This window comes from Leucopleurus acutus (genome assembly GCF_964270905.1).
Source record: "Leucopleurus acutus genome assembly, chromosome: 10".
In the NCBI taxonomy this organism is placed as follows: Eukaryota; Metazoa; Chordata; class Mammalia; order Artiodactyla; family Delphinidae; genus Leucopleurus; species Leucopleurus acutus.
In genome coordinates, this window is record NC_139153.1 from 54223862 (window position 1) to 54245091 (window position 21230).

At 42.6% G+C, this 21230-nt stretch overlaps 1 protein-coding gene across 1 annotated transcript in view; it reads left to right on the top strand.

The window, feature by feature from the left end:
- Nucleotides 1–1611: 1611 nt before the first annotated feature.
- GADL1 (glutamate decarboxylase like 1) overlaps nucleotides 1612–21230 on the top strand; it is a gene marked incomplete at both ends in the record, with an annotated part of 265368 nt that continues 245749 nt past the window's right edge. Inside the window, one exon of the mRNA XM_082848395.1 lies at nucleotides 1612–1692. Coding sequence (XP_082704521.1) covers nucleotides 1612–1692 — 81 coding nt within the window. The remainder of the gene's footprint in view (nucleotides 1693–21230) is intronic.

Sequence of the window (21230 nt, forward strand, 5' to 3'; positions counted from 1 at the left end):
GCAAATTGAAGGTCTGGTGAAGGTTGCCTGCGTAATGGGTGCTGATATACACCTCTACTGTTCTCTTCATAAAGTTACGATGAAAACCCTTGGGTGACTAGGAAAAGTCTGTGCCTTCTGGGTATCCTTTCTTCCAGGCTCTGTTGGTCTCTCTGTGTCCCATGTGGGGACCACTGGAGGCTAAAGCCATCAATCCGGTGACCACATTGCCTGGTTCTGAATCCATATCTGCCAGTGACGCTTTGCTTGGCTTTGTAAACCCTCTGGGTCTCTGGTTGCTTATCTGTCAGGAGGCCGACCACTGCATCTCCCCCCAGGGGTGGGTGTGGATTAACCGATAACAGTGCAAACCATATGCTAAGTGCTCTGTGTTTGTTACTATTATAAAAGGCAGGAGGTGGTGACTAGGCCCGTCTATTCCCTTCCATCTGCCCCCAGGAAGAACTGAGGGAAAAAAGCAACATTTTTCATCCATATCTTTAGAAGCAACATGGTGTGGCTGAAGAGACACCAGTGTGTTGGAATCACATAGACCGAGGCTGTGTGATTATTAGCTGTTAATCAAGAGTGTATCATTTATGCCCTCTCAACTTCAGTCTCCTCCTTTGGAGGGAACGATAGTATCTACCTCAGAAGGACTTGAGGGATATTACATTTGTTAATAAAGTAATTAGTAAAGTATATAGCACTTATCTGGCTAGTTGGTCGAAATGGTCAACAAAGGTCACTTTCCTCCCTTTCTGTTCTCACAGTCACATTCCATGATTCATCTTGGTTTTCTTCTGCAGATAAACTTTCATCACTCTTCAGTTTCCTTTTCCTCTGTAAACTTACTCATCCTTCATCCAGCTCTTTGAATTCCTGCCCTTTTCTGGGCCAGCATCTGTATCAATTCAACTGGGGCATTAGCTACTCTAGAAGTTAGAACTTCCAGCAGTGATCCCTTAATCCCTCCAAGAGAGCAGGAGAGAGAGGAGGAAACTCTGTGGGGTGTGTATGTGTGTGTGCATGTGTGTGGTGTGTGTGTGCGCATGTGTGTGGTGTGTGTGTGTTTCATCTATCTATGCATTCAACCGAAACTCACCGAGGTCTCACCATTACACTGAAACAGTGCTAGTTTCTGGGAACTAAAGCCAGAACCTAGGCCTGGTCCCTAGCTTGGCAAAATTCTTAAATTCTAATGGGGGAAAGAGACACATAAACAGGTACTTGGAAGGTAATATGGTGAGTATGAAGGGTGTGCAGGCAGCATTAGGGAGAGACTGCTCGTCCATCTGTCAGAGCAGGTGGTCAAATCTTTAGAGGAAGTGGGGCTCCCCGAGACTTGCAGGGTATGCTAGAGTTAGCCCAGTGGGGGAGGGGAGAAAGAACAAGGTGAGGTGGGGAGTTGGGGCAGAGGGGTCAGCAGGAACCAAGCACCGAGGAGAAACACAGCTTCGTGGCAGCATGGTGACCACGGACTGGAGGTGAGAGAAGACCTGAGCCTGTAGAGAGATCGAGGGACAGGTGCTAAAACTGTACCTGTGAAGCCACAATATAGGATTTTAATCAGAAAGGTCTCACCAGATTTGAATTGTAGAATTCTCAGAGGCTCCCTTGATATTAGACTCGATGGGAGACAAGACTGAAATCCCGGAGACAAGACTGAAGTCCCAGAGACAAGTCAGACAAGCTGGAATGGTAGGAGAACAGGTGAGTCAAGAGATGATGAACGCATTGATCAGGGAAGGGCTGGGAAGAACAGAGAAGGGGGTGTGTTATCAGGGTTCTCCAGGAAACAGAACCAGTAGTGTATATGTACATCACATACATACATGGGGAGACTTGTTACAGAACTGGCTCACAGTTCATGCTTACAAAAATGGAATTAGGCAGCCATTGAGGATCTGGTCTCAGACAGGTCTCCGCCCCACTGAGAACTTGAACTTTCTTTGAACTGTACCAGACTCAAGGACACCACCAGCTGTATTCAGAACAGCACCTGCCAGCTGCAACCTTATGGTTTCAAGTTCTCCTCTTGTAACTATGCAACCATTTCAGACCCCAAATAAGCCTAACTTAACAATCACCCATACTTCTGGCCAGCTGTAATTTCAGTCCTTGATAAACAATTCATGTAAATATAACCTTCAGTTTTTGCCTTTATAACGCCATTTTGTAGTTGGGTGGAACAAAATTCAAGTGCTTCTTGAATCTGTGTCTCCCAGGCAGCAGTCCTAACAAACCCCAAATATTTCATTTCAGTCAGGTCTCCATTTATGTAATTTTGGTTAAGAGCACTGTGGGCAGGACGTGCAGTACCCATTCGATGTTGTTCTTGGGTAGTTTCTCCTATTTCCTTCTGCTCCGGCCCCCCCAGGCAGCTTACATTGACAGTTACCACTCTGTATGGGGAAGGTAAACTTACTGGTTCCCAGTTGGGGTTTCCCCTCAGCACTGGTTTGCCCACTGTCACCCGGAGGTGGATTCACTGATAGAGGTTTGTAGCATCTGACCTTGTAAGTTGTCGGTGACCAGTGTGTTCTCTGGTATTGGAGAGATAAAAACCTTGTATTCTTGGGAGGGAGAGTGCCCAGTTTGCCGTGTCAAGGTGACTTTCCTTGACAGAACCTTCTGTAACCGTTTGCCATCAGTAACCATCGATGGTGCTGAGGGGGGCAGGAAACCCCCTGAGGGTGACCACGTATTAGAGTATGTTCAGCGCTAGTATCCACCAGAGCTGTCACCTTTTGTCTATTTCTGAGGACCAGTGAATAGTGAGCCCAACACAAGGCCTTGGATCACCTCCAGCGGCCTGCATCCCACCTAGAATAGGACTGTATCCCTGAGGCCTCTGCTGGACCCTTTCACTGGACCCTTTACAGCCTTGGGATAGCCTTCTGGCTTTGCCAGCTTCCTCTCTGTCTTGGCTCTTTCCCACAGCCTGTACCCATTCCCGGGATTTGCCAGTCCCCCCAGATCAGCAATGGACAGTGGACCACCCAACGTCATAAATGTCCTGTCCCACGACTGGGCTGAGCGTGGATGTCAGGTCCCACACCGGGTGCTGGGGGCAGACTGATTGTCTTGGTTTATATTCCTGCAATGAATGTGGCCCAATCAGGACCTTCAAATACAGGGGGTAGATGGCCTGTCTCATTGCCCACTCCCTATGGATTTGTGGCACCTCCTCTGTAGATTCCCAAGGCCCCACATGTCCAGGGAGACCCCCTCATTGGGCCAAGCCTCCCTGCAGCTAGAATAATCCAATTAACAAGGGAGTGAGGCCCTGGAATCCCCCCAAGCACCATGCAGGTGCTGCTGGAGGGTTGGGTATGTGCTGATGGGGCTCATTTCCTCTGCCTCCTGCCCGTTAGAGAAAAGCCACCCTCCACCCGGTATCCCACATCCCCACTCACCACACCTGGGTACCTTCCCTGGCCTTTTGCTGGAACTTAGCAGCTATATGAGTAAACTTAGCAGGCATGTATTCTCTCGTCACGAGTGTTTCCTGAATTGGAGGCTGCCCCACGGGCTGGGATGCTGCCACTGTGCCTTTGCTTTCTTTCCTCTGCATTAGGGCGTTCTGTCCATTTCACAGTCATTACACAACATCCTTCTCTTTCCCTCCTCACTTTCCCAGGATCCCACCGCTTAGCGTCCCCATCAGGCTTTGCTATGAGGGCTCAGACCTTAATGCACAGTATCCTGCACCTGCCTCACTTTGCAAAACGGGGACTTACCACCCTGGTCTTGCGCCTTGTCTGCACGTCCTCTAACCTCCTCTCTTCTTCCCACTCTCTGAACAGCTAGCTTCAACCTCTAGCTGGACGTCAGTGTCCAGCCACCCTGCCCACCCTAGAGGTCAGCCCACCACAGCAGCCCTCCATCCTCTTCTGTTAGCCAAGAATTCTAAGAATGGAGACCCGGTTGAGGTTAAAAAAAAAAAAGAAAAAAAAAGCGATTATTTGGGGTTTGTTAGGGCTGCAGCCCAGGAGACACAGATCCAAGAAGCACCTGAATTGTGTTCCGCTGGACACAAAAATGGGGGAGGCTTATAAAGGCAAAACCCACAAGGTTACATAAATTGTTTATCAAGAATTAGGATTGGAGCTGGCAAGAAGTAAGGGCTCTTGCTAAGAAAGGAATGGTTGGGGTTTGAAATGATTACATAGTTGCAAAGGGGGAGGATCTTTGAAACTAGTGCATATTGTTTTGAAAATGGCTGATGGTATCTTTTGAGTTTGACACCATTTAGAAGATTCAAGTTCTTAGGGATGCAGGATCCTGTCTGAAAGCACTTCCACCAGGGCCACCCATCCATTTTGATTTTTAAATGATCTTAAAGTGTGTCATCACTTCTTTTCCTCAGTGTGCTCTGTGCAGTTCCTCAAACAAGCGCATTAGACCAGCTGACTTCGGAGGCATCCCTGTACTCACACAGTGGTCCAAAAGTATCTACCGTATGGGTCACCCCTCCCCACACAGAGGTTGATGACCAACCTGGGATTCCCCCGTGGCAGATGGCTCTTTCCCAAGACCCATTTCTTTGGTCTCCTGCCTGGCTTGCCTATTGTTGGTTCCCAGACTGACCCCTGTACACGGATGGCAAGGAGAGACTGCAGAAAGTGGCAGAACACTCCAGATAGGTAAGAGGCAGGTGTAACATAGGAGGCTTGTCTCGAACGTCGCAAGTGGAGGTGGATGTAGGTGGATCCCTACATCCACTGCCAGAATCTTAAAAGTTTACACAGAGGCTTTAAGTGGGTTTAGTCACGTATACTGTCTATCCAGATGGTCTCAACAGCACTATCCTGTCTCAAGGCTGCGTCCTTGGGGCAGCTTCCAGTGTGAGCAGGGCAGGTGGAATGTACATTCCAAGGATGCAGGAGGGGCTGCTGATTGCCCAGGTCCAACTCAGAGTCAACCAGTAGTCATGTCCTCTCGATGGCCTGCCCCAACAGAAGGAAATGATAAATGGGTTGAGAGGTGGAGGAAAGCAAAGATGAAGCCTTGTTTCTGGTTTGGATGCCTAGGTTAGTGATGGGGAAACAGGCTTTCTTAAGGGGATTTTGGACAGAGTTGTTGAAAGGGGGGATAAGCTCATTGCTGACAACCCAATGGGGGCTGTTTATCTTATCTTCATTCAGAATAATCCTGGTGCTTGAATTTTGTCCTTAAATGAGTTCACAAACTCAGGTAATAAGCTCAGATATACAAGAAAAGCCAATTATAGAACCTCACAACTGTCTTTTTCTTTTTGATCCACCCATTCTTTCTGCTCAGTCTATTTGGAGCTTCCCCTCCCCTCCCCTAGGGTTTGAACCTCTGTAAGCAGTTGTGATCCCAGGGGAGGTTGCTTAGTGGGGTGAGTGGGGCCGCGCAGCTGCATCTTGGGCATCAGGCCACACAGGCGTGCTGGGATGTCCTTCTTCCTGACGCCTTTGGCCTCTTGGGTCTGGAGGTCTTTGCTGCACGTGGCCTCAGATGAGGAGCATGGGATTCCCAGGGAAGCCTGGAATCACCTGCCTGGCACCGAGCTCTGCCCAGGAAACAGGTGCAGAGTCTCAGTTTCTTGGGATCCCATCTCACACCTCCCCTTCTTAACTCTCTCAAGAGGATCCCTCTCTCTTCTATATTTTCCCTCAGACTCTTTCTCTTGATATATGATCAGCACAAGTTTTAATTGGGTTAGAATTTTGTAAACCAAAGCCTGAAAGCCCATTTCCACCCTTTAAGGGGTTTCCACCCTTGAGGCATTAGACCCCTCCCTTGAGGCAATTCTAGAAAGCCCCCTCCCCTTGAACAGGAAGGGAAAGAAGGGGCAATACTAAAGGAAAAAAGATAAGTTAATACCTTAAAAAATAAAACTACAAGAAAACACCATCAAAAATAAAATAAGCAATGGAATAAGAATTTTCATTTCCTATTTTGGGAAAGCCATTGGCCAAAAAAGGAACAGCAAAGGCATAGAAAACAAAACATACTTGGAGTGAATAATTGTAAATATTAATTAATATTGTAACCTTTGACTTTAATAATTTGCATGTCTGTTTGAGAGAGGGTAAGTTTTTTGTTTTTGTTTTTATCCAGTCCTTGGTTTCAGGCATGTATCTTGCAATCTTTCTAAAGGTATCTGACGAGTGGGCTCATAGAATTGGGAGAAAATGAGATAATAAAAGTAGAGTGAATCAGAGAGTCAACTAAGGTTAAGTAAGAGATGTCAAGTGATGCTGCACTTTCTCAAAAAGAAATGAACGCTGTTTATACTGTTTGAGATAGGAAAATAGAGACATTTCTGGCAAGTGATGAGATGTCATGTCACCAAATGTGTGTTTACTGTTTAAGTGTCTGTTTTATATTTTCACTCAACATTGACATTTTGCCAATTAAGACCTCGGGTAAGTGTTAAATTCATTTATGTGGTCTGTTGACCCAAACACCAGTAGATCAAACATTTGATTCCATCTTGTAAACACTTTGGGCAAATAGAATTCCAAGACTGAGATTCGTGTTTTCTAACTGGAGAGCTTAACACTCAGAGAGTATCTGTGTCTATGGTCTGATAAGATGAGAAGGTTGGGATTCAGCTCACATGAGGGTGTATATTCACTCTGAGCATCATTGTGAGGTCACACTGCTGTTCCTACTTGAACTGTACCCAAGAGACCCAGGTTGTGGTTTCATATCCACCTCAAATCCCTTTACTTCTCTGGCTTCAATTCCTTCATTTATACAATGATAAGGTTGGCTTGGGTCAGGGGTCAGAAATACAAACACGTACATGGGCAGGACAAGTGGCAGAACCGTAAACGTGTACATTACTGTATATCACAGCATTGCTACTTGTTTTCTTCACACTCACGAAAACAACTGTGTTGAAATTCCAGTCCCTTTCACAGATCGTTAATCTTTTCATTGGCATCCTTTCCACACACCAGCCATGGCTCTTCTCATGGTTTGTTTTCCTAATGGAAGATTAAGTTGTATTCTTTTGCTGCAGACACGCTTTGTTGGCGTATTAAGCCCAGAAATCTTTATGTTCTAGAAAAGTCTGTCTGACTCACATTTTTTTTTGTTTTTGGAAACACGTAGCTTGTTGTTTCTTTTTTCTATTTTTGTAAAAGACATGGATGTGATTTTTCTTTTCTTTTTATTCTATAATAAAAGCAATGATGTCACTGGGGTAATACCTGTCAGTTGACCCTCAGCCTCAGGAAGGGGAGTAATGGGGGGTGTGGGAACTGTGGCCGAAGGAGAGCATGTCCTCTGGGACCTTCCTTACCTCTGTGTAGCAGGCCCCTCAGCACCATTCGATTGTTGGCCTCTGAGAATGAGTCCAGTATGGATTTGTGTGTGTGAAAAGTTTTTCAAGAAGAGCTGTAAATCCTGATTATTTTACATGGAATTCTCCTGAGTTTTAGATGTTGACAACAAAATTTAAATTTAAATAAACATCAGTAGTAGCAATACTTAATGGTCAATGGCTCAGTCCAAGCATGAGAAAACTATGAATCTGATGCCCACAAAGCTTTGAGGCTTTTGGGCCATGTGACCTTTAAGTTCTTTTTCCCCTAGAACTTTTTTTAAAAACAAATATTTTTATACCCCTTGCTACACTCTGGGCACACTTAAAGTACTTTACATATCCTAAGTCATTTAATCTCAAAACAACTTTATGAAGTTGGTGCTATCATCTTCATTTTACAGATGAGGAACTGAGGCACAGAGCAGTTGAGTGACTTGCCTAATGTCACAGAGCAAATAAGTTGTAGAGCCGGAATTCCAGCAATGGTCCTCTGCACCAGAGCCAGAAATCTCTTCCTTTATTCAGGTAAACTTCTATTTTCTATTTTTAAAAATGTCTCCTTAACAAACATTAGTTTATAAAATTTGTTGTGGACAATGAGCATATTTATTTGGATTTGTATGAAGTTAAAAGTTTAGAATATTTTTATTTTGTATGTGATAAAAAGTGTGGGTCATTTCAATACTCTGCTTACATTAGTAGGATTGATGAGAATGAGTTGCTGGTTAGGATCTTCCAATCAGATCTCATATGTAAATAAGTGGCCGCCCTTTGATTGGCTACTGATGATCCTCAGAGGAAGTGATTAATGCTTTGCTTTTCTGGCTGGCTGGGTACCTGGAGAATGTTAATACAAATGGAAATTCGGCCATATGTTTAAGCAATCTGTCACAGCAAAGAGATTTCCAGAGCTTTTTGATAAAAGAGGTTTCTGAATGTATGTATGAGCGATATATGGCTGAGTTTTTATTTCAGCAAATATAAGAATGTATATTATCCCTTGAACTTTGTTATTAACCTCAGCTTCACCTCCGTTAACATTTACTCCGCAGGTCAATGAATCTTGATATTCACTTCAACAGAAGCCAGTATCTTCAGATTATGAGTTACTAATCTTGGCCAAACTGAAAAATTGTGTGAATATTCTTCTTTGGCTAGAGAAAATGAGGACTTTTGTGGTCTCCTTTTTCTTCAGGCTCTCTTAAATGGGAAAGTTCATTTTTATCTGAATCTTCAAACACCTTTTCAGATTTAGTGTTTGGGTTTGAGGGTATGAGTCTTAATATGAGAAGACCTTTCAGAAAGGTCTCTTTCCCATTGAAAGCACTGTAAGAAAGCAAGGGTTAAATCTTATTTTAAACCCTCCTGTGAAATACCTTGATTTTAGGGGGAACTAAGAGAGCACTGTAGCCAAATTACTGCTTTCCATCTTTGTGTTATTTACAGACATTGCTTGATTTGAGTCATAACAGTGTAATGCATTTCTAGATCCTGCCAGCAAAATGCTGTGTAGATGAACAACTGCATGTGGCCCATCTCAGGATACAAAACAGCAAGTGTGAAAAGACATAGGTGAGTGGATTTGCTTTCCAACAGCATAAATGCTGGGCTTGAAGTATGCAATAGAAGCAGTTAGTTTGCTGTTTCAAGAGAGTATTTCTAGTCCTATAATCTGCAGAATCATGCCTAAGTGACAGAGAAATTCAAGACAAAAGGAGATGAAAAATCATGGAAGAAGTTAGAGGTCGTCTTAGCTGGTGGCTGGTGGTTGCTGCTTAGGAGGATGGGAAAATGTAGCATTTAGAAATAGCTGTGTAGAGGGGAAAGGGTTTTTGCAAAGGCTGATTTGAAGAAAAAATTTCCAAGATTTTCCAAGGTGTTTGATTGGGGGATGGAGGGTAGGGGAACCAGGAAGTAAGGGTGGGGATTTGTTAAATGTGGTGGGAGACTCTGGTTAGGCAAAGCCCCTAGAGCCCTGTTTCTCAAAGTATGGTCCTGGGACCAGCAGCATCAGCATCACCCAGGAACTGATTAGAAATGCACATTATGAGCCCCATCCCAGAGCTATTGAAACTCTGGGGGTGGGGCCTAGGAAAACGTGGTTGGACAAGCTTTCCCGCTGATTGTGAAACACACTCAAGTTTGAGATCTATTGCACTAGGGCCCAGACTTTTCAACCTTATCTGTACACTGCAATTCCTTGGGGAGTTTCCAGAATAACGATGCCTGGGTTTTACCCCAGAGGTTTGATTTAGTTGGCCTGGGGTACGGCCTGGACATCAGGATGTCTTACAGCTTTCTAGATGATTTTAATGGGCAGCCAGGAGAATAACTCTAGGGCAAGTTCCAATCCTAAATTACTTTTTCGATTTAATTCTCTCTTTTTCACATCAAATATTTTATAATGCTTCCTTTACTATCCTGAAATGAAATTTATATGAATATTATTACTTATGCACATATTTTTAACTGAATATAAAGGAGAAATGACAGAAAAGTAATTTATTATAATATGAATTTCAAACATTTTAATTTGTGAGTCTGACTACACTTACAGTGAAGCAAGCAGATGCTCGCATTGAGTTATTATCAGTGTGACAGTTGCAAATGCAGATTGATCCAGAAGTGTTGAACCGGCAACTCAAAACCAAACAGTGGGCGACATTACTGCTGGGTTGGCGGGGGCCGGGGGGGCATGGGTTTCTGAACAGAACAGATCTTGGTAAAGTTTCTAACAAAATAACCATCCATTTTCTCTTTCTCTGAGCCCTTGTTCAAAGCTTGCACTTAAAAGGAGCAGTGATTTATGGTAGCGGATGCTGTGGTACCTTGCTAGGCTGCTCCTCCAGGACTGAAGCACCTATTTCCCCAGCTGCTGGCAGTGCTGTTGGCTGATGGCCTTCAGCTGATGGTCCTCTTTGGGTCTTGCCCTCAGCTGTAGGGGTTGCCTTGCCCGAGATCTCTCCAAGATCATGCCCGCTACTCAGGCATAGATGGCATTTGATGTCTGGTCAATGCTGGGCTGTAAGTGTGGCAGCCCTCCTGCCTTCATTCAGGACACCTCCGAAGGGCCATCTTGGCTATAGTCTCCCCATTGGATTGGCCGAGACCTTTGCTTCAACTGCATCGCCGCTCAGCTTCTCTCCTTACCAGCCCTGCTCCCCTCAGTTCCCCAGGAGTGTTGATTCTGAGAATAGTCTGCAATGAACTTCCTGCTACAGATCCATCTCAGGGCCTACTCCCATGGGAACTGACAAGTAATACTGTCCTTAGGAAGAAAACCTGAGTCCTTTACTAGTCACCTGGGTTACAGTTATCTCAAAAGATTCTCGTTTAGTATTTTATCCCATGAGAGCAGCTACATTGAGACAGACGGGGACAAAACTGGAATTGCCTTTGGCAGAGGGACTGCTGGGAGGACCAAAGCAGGCAGGTAGAGGAAGGCTGAGGCAGTGAGAATAGAATGGACACTGAAGTTGTAAGTGCTCAGACCAAATTCCTGGGAATTGATCTGGTAGAGACACTGCTAAATTCAGAGGCAGGGTAGCCTCAAGCAAAGATGTAAGTTAGGCAACATTTGTTTTACTTTTCTCCAGTGCTTTGTTTCTCTCCTTGGAGTCTGAAGCCCTCAGAACCTACTCCCTGGAAAAGATCAGATAAGCTGTTTACCCCCTAGTGTGAATCTAAGTCAACAGTTTTGTTTTTTCTCTTCCGGAGATATTTGCATTTTAAGTATTTTTATGGAATAACAATTGTGGTCTTTGGTTAAAAGGAATTTTACGAAACTGCTTACATCGAAGGATTGGGGATAGGGAACAGGGAGTCTTTCCTCTTCTCACCCACTCAAAATCTGTTCTCATTGTAGAGTTTTTTAAGATCACACAAGAGTGAGAATGGGGTACCCTAGCAGGAATGTCTGTGAGCTCTTTGGGAATGAGTCATTCATGAATTTTATTTCCCTATCCCCTTGGAAATTGATGTATAATTACAAAGAAAAGCCCTATAGTTTTGGTTTTAAAGATAGAGTAAATCTGAAAATCTTCAGTAGTCTGGACTTATTGTTAGAATCATGAGTGTGTTTTTTTCTAAATATTTATTTATTTACTTGGCTGCACCAGGTCTTTTTTTTTTTTACATCTTTATTGGAATATAATTGCTTTACAATGGTGTGTTAGTTTCTGCTTTATAACAAAGTGAATCAGTTACACATATACATATGTTCCCATATCTCTTCCCTCTTGCGTCTCCCTCCCTCCCACCCTCCCTATCCCACCCCTCTAGGTGGTCACAAACCACAGAGCTGATCTCCCTGTTTGCACCAGGTCTTAGCACACGGGAACTTCATTGCCACGTGTGGGATATTTGCTGAGGCATAAGGGATCTTAGTTGTGGCATGTGGGATCTAGTTCCCTGACCAGGGATCTAACCTGAGCCCTCTGCATTGGGAGTGTGGAGTCTTAACCACTGGACCACCAGGGAAGTCCCATGAGTGTGGGTTTTGAAAAACTACTATAAAAATGTGAGAAAACATCTGTAAATTTTATTTATTTGTAAAGTCTTTACCAAAAGGTGTGCGGTCTTGGCCCAATAATTTTGTATCTCTGGCCTTTAATTGCTTTGCCATGAAACAGATCATTATTCAGATTCCTCTCATGAGATTATTTCTCATCCTCCTCTTCAATCATCTTAATGAAATAGAAGGAGAAATGAAAAAGTGAAAGCAATGAGAACAACTTTAAGAAGTCTCTGTAAAGGACTCCGTCCTCTTTAGCAGCCCTGTCATTCATTTGTTCATTCATTCATTCATTCATTCATTCCACAACACTGACTGTCCACACTGAGCTAGGTCTAGGCCTCGGTCCAGAAGCAGAACAAATAAAGAGGCCCTAGTTTATGACCTTGAGTAATTCCAGTGTAGTGACATCTTTCTTGATCTGCCAACTCTCGGGGCACGACTTTATTTACTGCTCACATTAGTTGTGTCCTTGGCCATAAATTAGCTATGACTTTGGGTCTTAAGTGTGGCGTGTGTGAAAAGCCCCCGCATGCTGTTGGCCAGGGTGTTGTTTGCATAATGTGTTGACTGTGCGTGTTTAAACAACACGTTGGCGGATCATTAATACTAGGTACAGTTACCGAAATGAAACCCTCGAGAATTTCTTCCCTTAGTAATCTGAAGTCTTGCCAACTTTCATGCCTTTCCTGAAAGCAAATAGCTGGTTTTCTTTTTACCTCTTTTTGACCTCTTTTACCTCTTTTTCAACCACTCGACTAGTTAGAAGTTATTTGGTTAAGCTTTCTGAGCCATAAACGCAATGTTTTCTAATGAAATTATACAAAATCTGAGGAAAAAATCTCAACAATAGGATGCCATGTTTTTCTGAGAATGTTCTTTATCCATAAAACAATTTAATACAGTTGTTATTAAATGTAATAGTTCTTTGATAAGTGCACAGTGACATGGTTAGTAGGTGTAACTTGCAGTTGTACAGAGTTCCCTCCTGTGTGCCTATCACTGTTCTGGGCTGGGGCTCCTGTGGGCCCATCATCATTCTGGGCTGGGCTCCTGTGTGCCCATCACTGTTCTAGGCTGGGGCCTGCAAGCAATGAACAAGACAGACATGGATCCCTGCCCACGAGGAGATGGCATTCTGAGTGGAGAGAGAGAATTAACACTGCCAAATAAGTAAAGGTGTTGAACACTGTGGGAAAAAAATAAAAGAAAAAGTAGAGTAGAATCAAGGAGAATCTAGCATGCTGAGGTGTAGAGTAGCTGAGGTGTTAGGTAGGGATGAAGGTCAGCTTCACTGAGGAGCAAAGACATAAAGGAGGTGAGGGCTGGAGCCAGGGGATGACTGGCCGAAAGGGCACTTTAGGCAGGGGACTGACGAGAGCAATGTCCCTCAGGTGGAAATGCCGGTCATGTCCCAGGAGCTTCAGCCAAGTGAGCAGGGAGAGAGGAGCAGGCAGGAAGGTCACAGGGCTTTGGAGACCCCTGTGGCCATTACTATGAGGCACATGGGAAACCACTTGCAGGCCTTTGAGCAGAGGAAGAGCATGATCTGAGTCATGTTTTAAAAGCATCACCCTGGCTGCTTTGTTGAGTGTTGACTGTAGGGTTACAGGAAGAATGGGGGGATATTGCAATAGCCCAGGAAAAGGAAGATGGTGGCCAGTACTATGATAGCAGAGGTGGGCATGGTGAGAAGTCATCAGATTATGATGGAACCAAAAGGATCTTCTGATGGATTGGATGTGAGTATGAGAACATGAGAAGCGTCCCAAATTGTTGTCCTGTGGAAGGATTGGATAACTGGAAGGGTTAGGTTTCCAACAACTGAGATGAGTAGGCTATGCAGGGTGTAAATATTTTAAGGGTTCAGTTTGGACATTCTGAGATTGCCGTGTCTATTAGACTTCCAGGTGGAGACAGTGATATATACAAACCAGCTAGAAGTCTGAACTAGAAATGTAAATTTGGGGTTTACATTAAAAAGTTTTTTTCTCTCATTCCTCATGATTATTACCGTCATTGTTATTCTACTTAATAATAGGAGCAGAGAGAAGTAGAGGAACAATCTTGGTGTTTTTGACCTCAATTTCCTAAAATTGGCAGTTTGATTTGAAAAGTAACACTATTTTGACAAGAGTTGCTCTGTTATAAAAGAACTGTCTTGGGCTTCCCTGGTGGCGCAGTGGTTGAGAGTCCGCCTGCCAATGCAGGGGACACGGGTTCGTGCCCCGGTCTGGGAGGATCCCACATACCGCGCAGCGGCTGGGCCCATGAGCCATGACCGCTGAGCCTGCGTGTCCGGAGCCTGTGCTCCGCAACGGGAGAGGCCACAACAGTGAGAGGCCCGCGTACCGCAAAAAAAAAAAAACTGTCTTGTTGGATCATGGAAAGGGAAGTTAAAATTATTGGGCGGCCACAGTTTATGTGACAGATGCATTACTGAGAGAATCTGATAATTAAAAACTCATGTCTTTCAAGACTCATCCTGGCCAAGGATGACAGGAATTTTGATATACCAGCTAAATTGGTGGTTCCATATGGCAATAGTGTCAGCATAGTTTACGACCCACATTGTCCCCATCTGTATGGGAAGGAGCTCTCCTATGTTTCTCCCTTATGCACACACTGCTGCCACACTCACACTTCTGACACCAGCTATGTAGGTTTTTCCGCCACACCAAGCAGTCCTCTGCAACACCAGCTGGGCATCCTGCAATTCAGTTCAATTCTGACACTAATTGGAGTTAGTGTCAACCCCACAGGTTAAGGGCTCAGTCCCACGGGACTGCTCTCTCACCTCAGATGCCAGTTGTGTGTCCCAGGTTGTCACCTGGGCTTCTGACCGACTAGCTATAAATTGCAGGTTCCCACGATTCCTTCCACAGGTTCTGTTGTTTGCTAGAACAGCTCACAGAATTCCGGGAAACACATCCTTATTTTTACTGGTTTATTATATAATAAAGAATGTGATGAAGGATACAGATGATCAGCCAGATGAAGAGATACATGGGGTGAGGTCTGGAGGGGTCCTGAGCACAGGAGCTTTTGTCCCCATGGAGTTGGGGTGCATCAGCCTCCTGGCACATGGATGTGTTCATGCCACAGTTAATTCTTCTGGGATTTTTATGGGGGCTTCATCAGGTAGGCACGATCATTGAATCAATCTCCAATCCCTCTCCCCTTCTCGGAGGATGGAGGGTGGGGCTGAAAGTTCCAAGCTTCTAATCATGGCTTGGTCTTTCTGGTGATCAGCCCCCATCCCGAAGCCATCCAGGAGTCCTCCAAGAGTCTTCTCCTTTGGACAAAAGACTCCTATCACCCAGGAAATTCCAAGGGATTTAGGAGCTGGGGTCAAAGACCAAATAGTAGAACAAAAGATGCTCCTACTGCCCTTATCACTTAGAAAATTACAAGGTTTTCAGGAGCTCCGTGTTAGGAACCAGGCACAAAGACCAATACATATATTTTCTATGATTTCACACCATCCTTTGAAATATTGTTTCCTTGCATTTTATATGAAGGAATTAGCATTTTTAAAAATACACATACATTGAGATTTTAATGATATTTTAAAATTCAAACCTATATAAAATGAACTTGTTTCATAGCATTCACCTGAAGACATTAAGAAGAAATTTAGTACAACTTTTAGAGCAGATCTTGCTATCCTCTGATCCCTAGTCTCCCCTTTTCTCTCAAAGTATAATATTAGAAGGCCTGGTTTTTTAGCTTGACATTTGATTGCTGAAAATAAAGGCAATATTTCCCAGCCTGCCTTGCAGCTAGAGGTGGCTTAGGACTAAGTTTTGGCCAATGGGATGTGAATAGTAATGATGTGCACAATTTTCAGATAGGGACCATCATTCTCCCTTCTTCCATCTTGTTGTTTGGATCATGGCCATGGAATTCAGCTATTTTGATCCATTCAGGAAAAGGAAATATCATGGGGATGGTGGAGCAGGAAGATGGGGGCAGCCTGGGTCCCATGATGATGCCTGGAGTACCTACCTCAATCCGTTACAGAAAAGAGAAATAACTTCAATGGTTTTGTTTAAACCACTACTATTCGGGGTCTCTAGAACATGCAACCTATGTTCTCACTAATGAAATATTCACTTCCTCAAAGAGTGAAAAGATACAAAGGGCACGGGCCTGAGGCAGCATGGCTCAGCAAAAAGAAAGAGCATGGACTTTGGCATCAGGCAACCTGGATTTGAATTCCAGCCTCCCCATCTACCAGCTGTATGACCTTGACAGTGTCATTTAAATGCTTTGATACTCAACATTTGTATGTAAACAGCATAAAACAAAACAGGTAAAATATCCAACACGTAGGTTTCTGTGGAATTAAATGAGGTAACGAATATAAGGTCCGGCAACCATGTAGGCACACAAAAAATATCAGGTCTTTCCCCTCTCTCTTCATATATTCACCTGCCTGCTCTAGTCCTATACTTGGAAGTCTAGTGGTTATTTCAAACCCAACACGTCCAAACTGAGCTTCCCTCTCCCTACAAATTCGCTCCACTCCTGGGTTTCTTCATCTTACTTTATCATGACTCCATCTTTCATTTGCTCAAAGTGAAAAACCTTGAGTCATTCTCTATGCTTCCCTCTCTCTCTCATAACCCACATCAATTTGTCAGAAAATCCTTCAGATAGATCCAGAATTTAACCTCCTCAACAACATTAACTGCTACCACCCTGGTCTGAGTCACCTAGACAGCCTAACTACTAAAAATTTCAGAGATACAGTCCTGGAAACATGGCCAATAGAGATGCTTACCAATTAGATATTAAGGGATTTTTTGCATTAAGAATGGTTTCAGTTCAATTGTGTGTATATATATATATATATATATATATATATATATATATATATATCTGAGTGAGAATTATGCACCATAGCTGTGCCTTATAATTTAATTTACAGCACTTTGCAAGTGCTCTGTTTTGCTGAAACACGAGTGGACACTAAATGGGCAGGATTTTTATTGCACTCTTAGCATGCCCTACACTTTGTAAATTAATTAGTCTGTTTTTCAGTTTTATTTTTAAGAAGTTGCTGTTTGTGGCTGTCTTCTGCAGCACTTAACTCCCTTCTGGAGGCTTCACTGTGATGCTTTTAAAAACGAAACTGGCTGGGGAGAGGGCAGATTCTGTATTCTGCCATTTATCCAACCTAAAGAGATTCCTAAAACAATCACTAGGCATTCTTTTGTGATCAGAAGGGAACTTTAGTTACCTACCTCTCCTTTTATTCATTTCTTTTTACTCCAGAAAGAGGAGCAATTCTGGCTGGGTCATATCACCTCTGGAGCCTTAGCCATGGATCAAATGAATTTAAACAATCTCTTAAATAAATCACCAAGGTTCTACTTACTTTCTTTGGCAACAGTCAAATCCTAGTGCATTTGGAATATCCTACATAATTCATCTAAGGCTCCCAGCAGTTTGAATCATCACTTTCCAGTTTTGTTCATTTTTGGCTTCTGCTCATCATTGATAGTTGTTTTCTCAGTTAGCTTCCCACTGGGAAGGACAAATGTTTCTGTATCATTGTTGAAGTTAATGTCAAGGATGGAACTTCTCTAAGCATCAGGGCACATAATTATCCAGAAGAGTGCAAGATGATGGAAGAAAGAGAGCAATGCTAAAGTCGTTTCTGGGGCACTGTCCAGGGAGGCTAGACCACCACCATCTACTCCAGGCTTCTGAGATATGAGAGCTTTAACTGCCTTTCCTGATCATGTTCTGCATACAACTCCAAATAATCCTTTGTTTCCTCTTAAAATAAAAGAAATACCTCTTAAAAGAATGAAATTACCACAATCTGATGCTGTCAGAAGAGCGGTGACCCTGGAGTCAAGTAGATCTGCATGCGTGTCTAGATCTTGAGCAAGGTTTCTTCGCCTTTCTGAGCCTCAGTTGTCTAATCTTTAATTTAGAATCATGATAACTAATAAAGTGCTACTCTGAGTATAAAGATGATGATATATATAATGTAGCTACAGGACAGTAGGTTTTCAGCAAACATTAATGACCTCCATAGATAGTATTTTTAGGTAGAAGTATTATATTCCAGAAATATTGCAAGAATAAACCTTTTTGCAAGAGTAAACCTCAGAATGGTTCAAATTAGGAAACATATCATATCATCCTAGAAGAGTATGTGAATCACACATGTACAGTTTAGAGAACAATGGCAAAATGAATAAATGCAGTATGTACTCTTGTATCTGGCTTCTTTCACTCAACATTTTTTTTTTAAAGATTTTTTTTGATGTGGACCATTTTTAAAGTCTTTATTGAATTTGTTACAATATTGCTTCTGTTTTATGTTTTGTTTTTTTTGGCTGCAAGGCATGTGGGATCTTAGCTCTCTCTGACCAGAGATTGAACCCACACCCCCTGCATTGGAAGGCGAAGTCTTAACCACTAATCACCAGGGAAGTCCCAACATGACTTTTTTTATATTGACCCATATTATTGCATGTCTTGAGTGGTTCACTCAGTTCAGCAGTTGAGTGTTGATGAAATGTTTCAGATATTTACACTGATTTAGCTTTATAATTGGTAGAGCTGATTGAATACATTTTTAATGACTTATGTTTCTCAGTTAATACTTTTTATATTTGTGACGATGAGGAAAGGGCATAGGGACACTCTTGTCCCCTGTGCCTTTTTCTACTCCTATGACACTAAGTTTATACTTCTTGGCAGAACGTTCATGACATTAAACATAGATAATGTCCTCCTCGGTCTTCACCTTCTAAGACAGAGGACCTTATTACTAGTCTTGTTTTTTAGAATAATGGGAGGGCCAGCGTCTTGACAGAAGGCGGTCACTTTAGGGTGAAACAGCTTTGCTGCTGGGTTAATACAAATCTCTTCTTGGGTATTTTCCTGCTTTGGCAAAGCTTTTCTGAGCAGGGATGACAGAAATGCATGTGGGGGTCTGAGCAGAAGAATGCAGAGCTGTGCTCAAACAGTTTGACATTTCTTTTTTTTCTCCTTTTTTTCCAAATATTTTCAAGTGCTGCCCAGAAATTGTCATTATAGAACCAGTTTGTTTTGTCTGCTTCTGCATAGATGATTAATTTCTTTCATCATAACAATAGGTTGTCATAGTTCTAAAAGTCAAGTGGTGCTTCCATAATGTTTATCATGAAAAACAGCAGTAACTTACGTTACCGCTCTCCACCCAGGAGTCCCACTCCCCAAAGGCAACTGGTCTTAATTCTTTTTTTACTCTTTCTTCTCCTATTTACCACTACTTTCCTAAATCATATGCTTAAACTGCTATGTTTAACTGCATTAATTTTATATTCCACATACACTTCCTAAACTTCCCTCCCCCATCTTTCTAATATGGTTACATCATAATTTCTGGTTATATTAACATTTTGCATTATTATAGCTTTGTAAATATTGTTCATAAATGAGCTATGAATTATCCTATATTATATATCCCTTTGATACAAATTTTCAGTTTTTTAATATTTTTTTTTAATTTTAATTAAAAAAAATTATTTATTTATTTATTTATTTATTGGGCTGCGCTGGGTCTTAGTTGCGGCATGCGGGATCTTTGGTTGTGGCATGCGGGATCTAGTTCCCTGACCAGGGATTGAACCTAGGGCCCCTGCACTGGGAGTATGGAGTCTTAGCCACTGGACCACCAGGGAAGTCCCTCAGTTTTTTTTTTTTTAAAGGAGATAATAGCCTGTTACAGTTTTGTTACTTGTAAGGCATTATGAATGTGAACCAATTTTCTCTGCTAGAAACATAAAGGCTCTCTCAGGATGGTCATATTAATCAGTTCTAATGCTTTTGCTTACTTCCACCTGTCTTGGACCAGTCTATCCACCTCCTACAATCTTGACTGGTTGTTCCCCAGGCCTGTTGCAAAACTGACGTCCAGAGAACTTCCTTGTCGTTATCCTGAGAATTTCCTTTACTTACCTTCTGTGTTGGATCTTGTGTTTCTTGGGTCTCACATCTTCCCTTTTCTTTGTTTACTGCATCATTTCAACAGGGAAAATCTTCTAATGGTTTTCCAAGAAAGAATGCATGGGAAATAAACATTTTGAGTCACTTCATGTTTGAAAATGGCTATTCTATCCTCACATTTGATTGATAGTTTGGCTGGGTATAGGATTCTAGATTGAATATAATTACCCCTGAGATTGTATAAGACATTTTTCCTTTGAGTTCTATCTTCCATCTTTTATTGCTGCTTTGGGAATCTTTTTTTTTTTTTTTCCTTTCTGGAAATTTTGTCTTTCTGGTATTCTTATATTTCATAATAATGTACCTTTTGTGAATTTTTCTCCTTTATTTTATAGGATATTCAGTGAGCACTTTCAAATGGGAACATATCCTTCAAAAGAGAGAAAACTATTTTTTTAACCTCCTTCAATTTTCTCTAAAATCTCTTTCTCAAACATTATTAGGATATTAAGCTTTCTGGACTAATTTTCTAGTTTTCTGGTCTTTTCTACTATTCTATCTCTTAGTCTTTTTGCTTTTATTTTATGTGAGATTTCTTCAACTGTATCTTTCAATTCACTCTCCTTTTTCTGGTGGCTACCATATTTTAAATTTCATACAGCTCTTATTTTTTGTTCATTTCTTTTAAATAGAAGTATGTTTTTTATTCATGGGGTGAAACATCTTCTAACTCTCTGAAAATATATTTATTTATTTATTTTGCGGTACGCGGGCCTCTCACTGTTGTGGCCTCTCCCGTTGCAGAGCACAGGCTCTGGACATGCAGGCTCAGCGACCACGGCTCACGGGCCCAGCCACTCCGTGGCATGTGGGATCTTCCCGGACCGGGGCATGAGCCCGTGTCCCTTGCATCGGCAGGTGGACTCTCAACCACTGCGCCACCAGGGAAGCCCTGAAAATATTTTTTGAGGTTTTCTTCTGTTCCCGGCATATCAACCATTTTTCTTTCCAATTGCTTTATTCAGTGTGTGTGTATGTGTGAATGCACATGTGTGTGTTTATGTGTCTGAGATTGATGAGTCTATCAGAAATCTATCCTCTCCTTTTTCCATAAAACAATTTTATTCAGGACAGATATGTACCCTGCTGAAAGACTGCATTTACCAGCTTCCATGGTAGCTAGAGAAGAAGGGTGTTCTGGCCAGTGAAAGGTAAGTAGAAGTATTTGGAGGGCTACTATGGAAGCTGCCTAGAGAGAGATGAATCAACTGGAGGGTTTTCTTTTTTATCTTTCTGCTCTTTTCCTCCCTGCTGTTTGGAATTGGACATGATGGCTGGAGCTCAAATGGCCATCTTGGACTGTGAGGTTAGTTGAGGTCAGAATCTAGATGCTAGCTTGATGAAACAGCTTTCTGTTATCTTGAAAGAAGCAGCTTGTGTCCCTAATGACTCTGTACCACCATACACATCATGGAA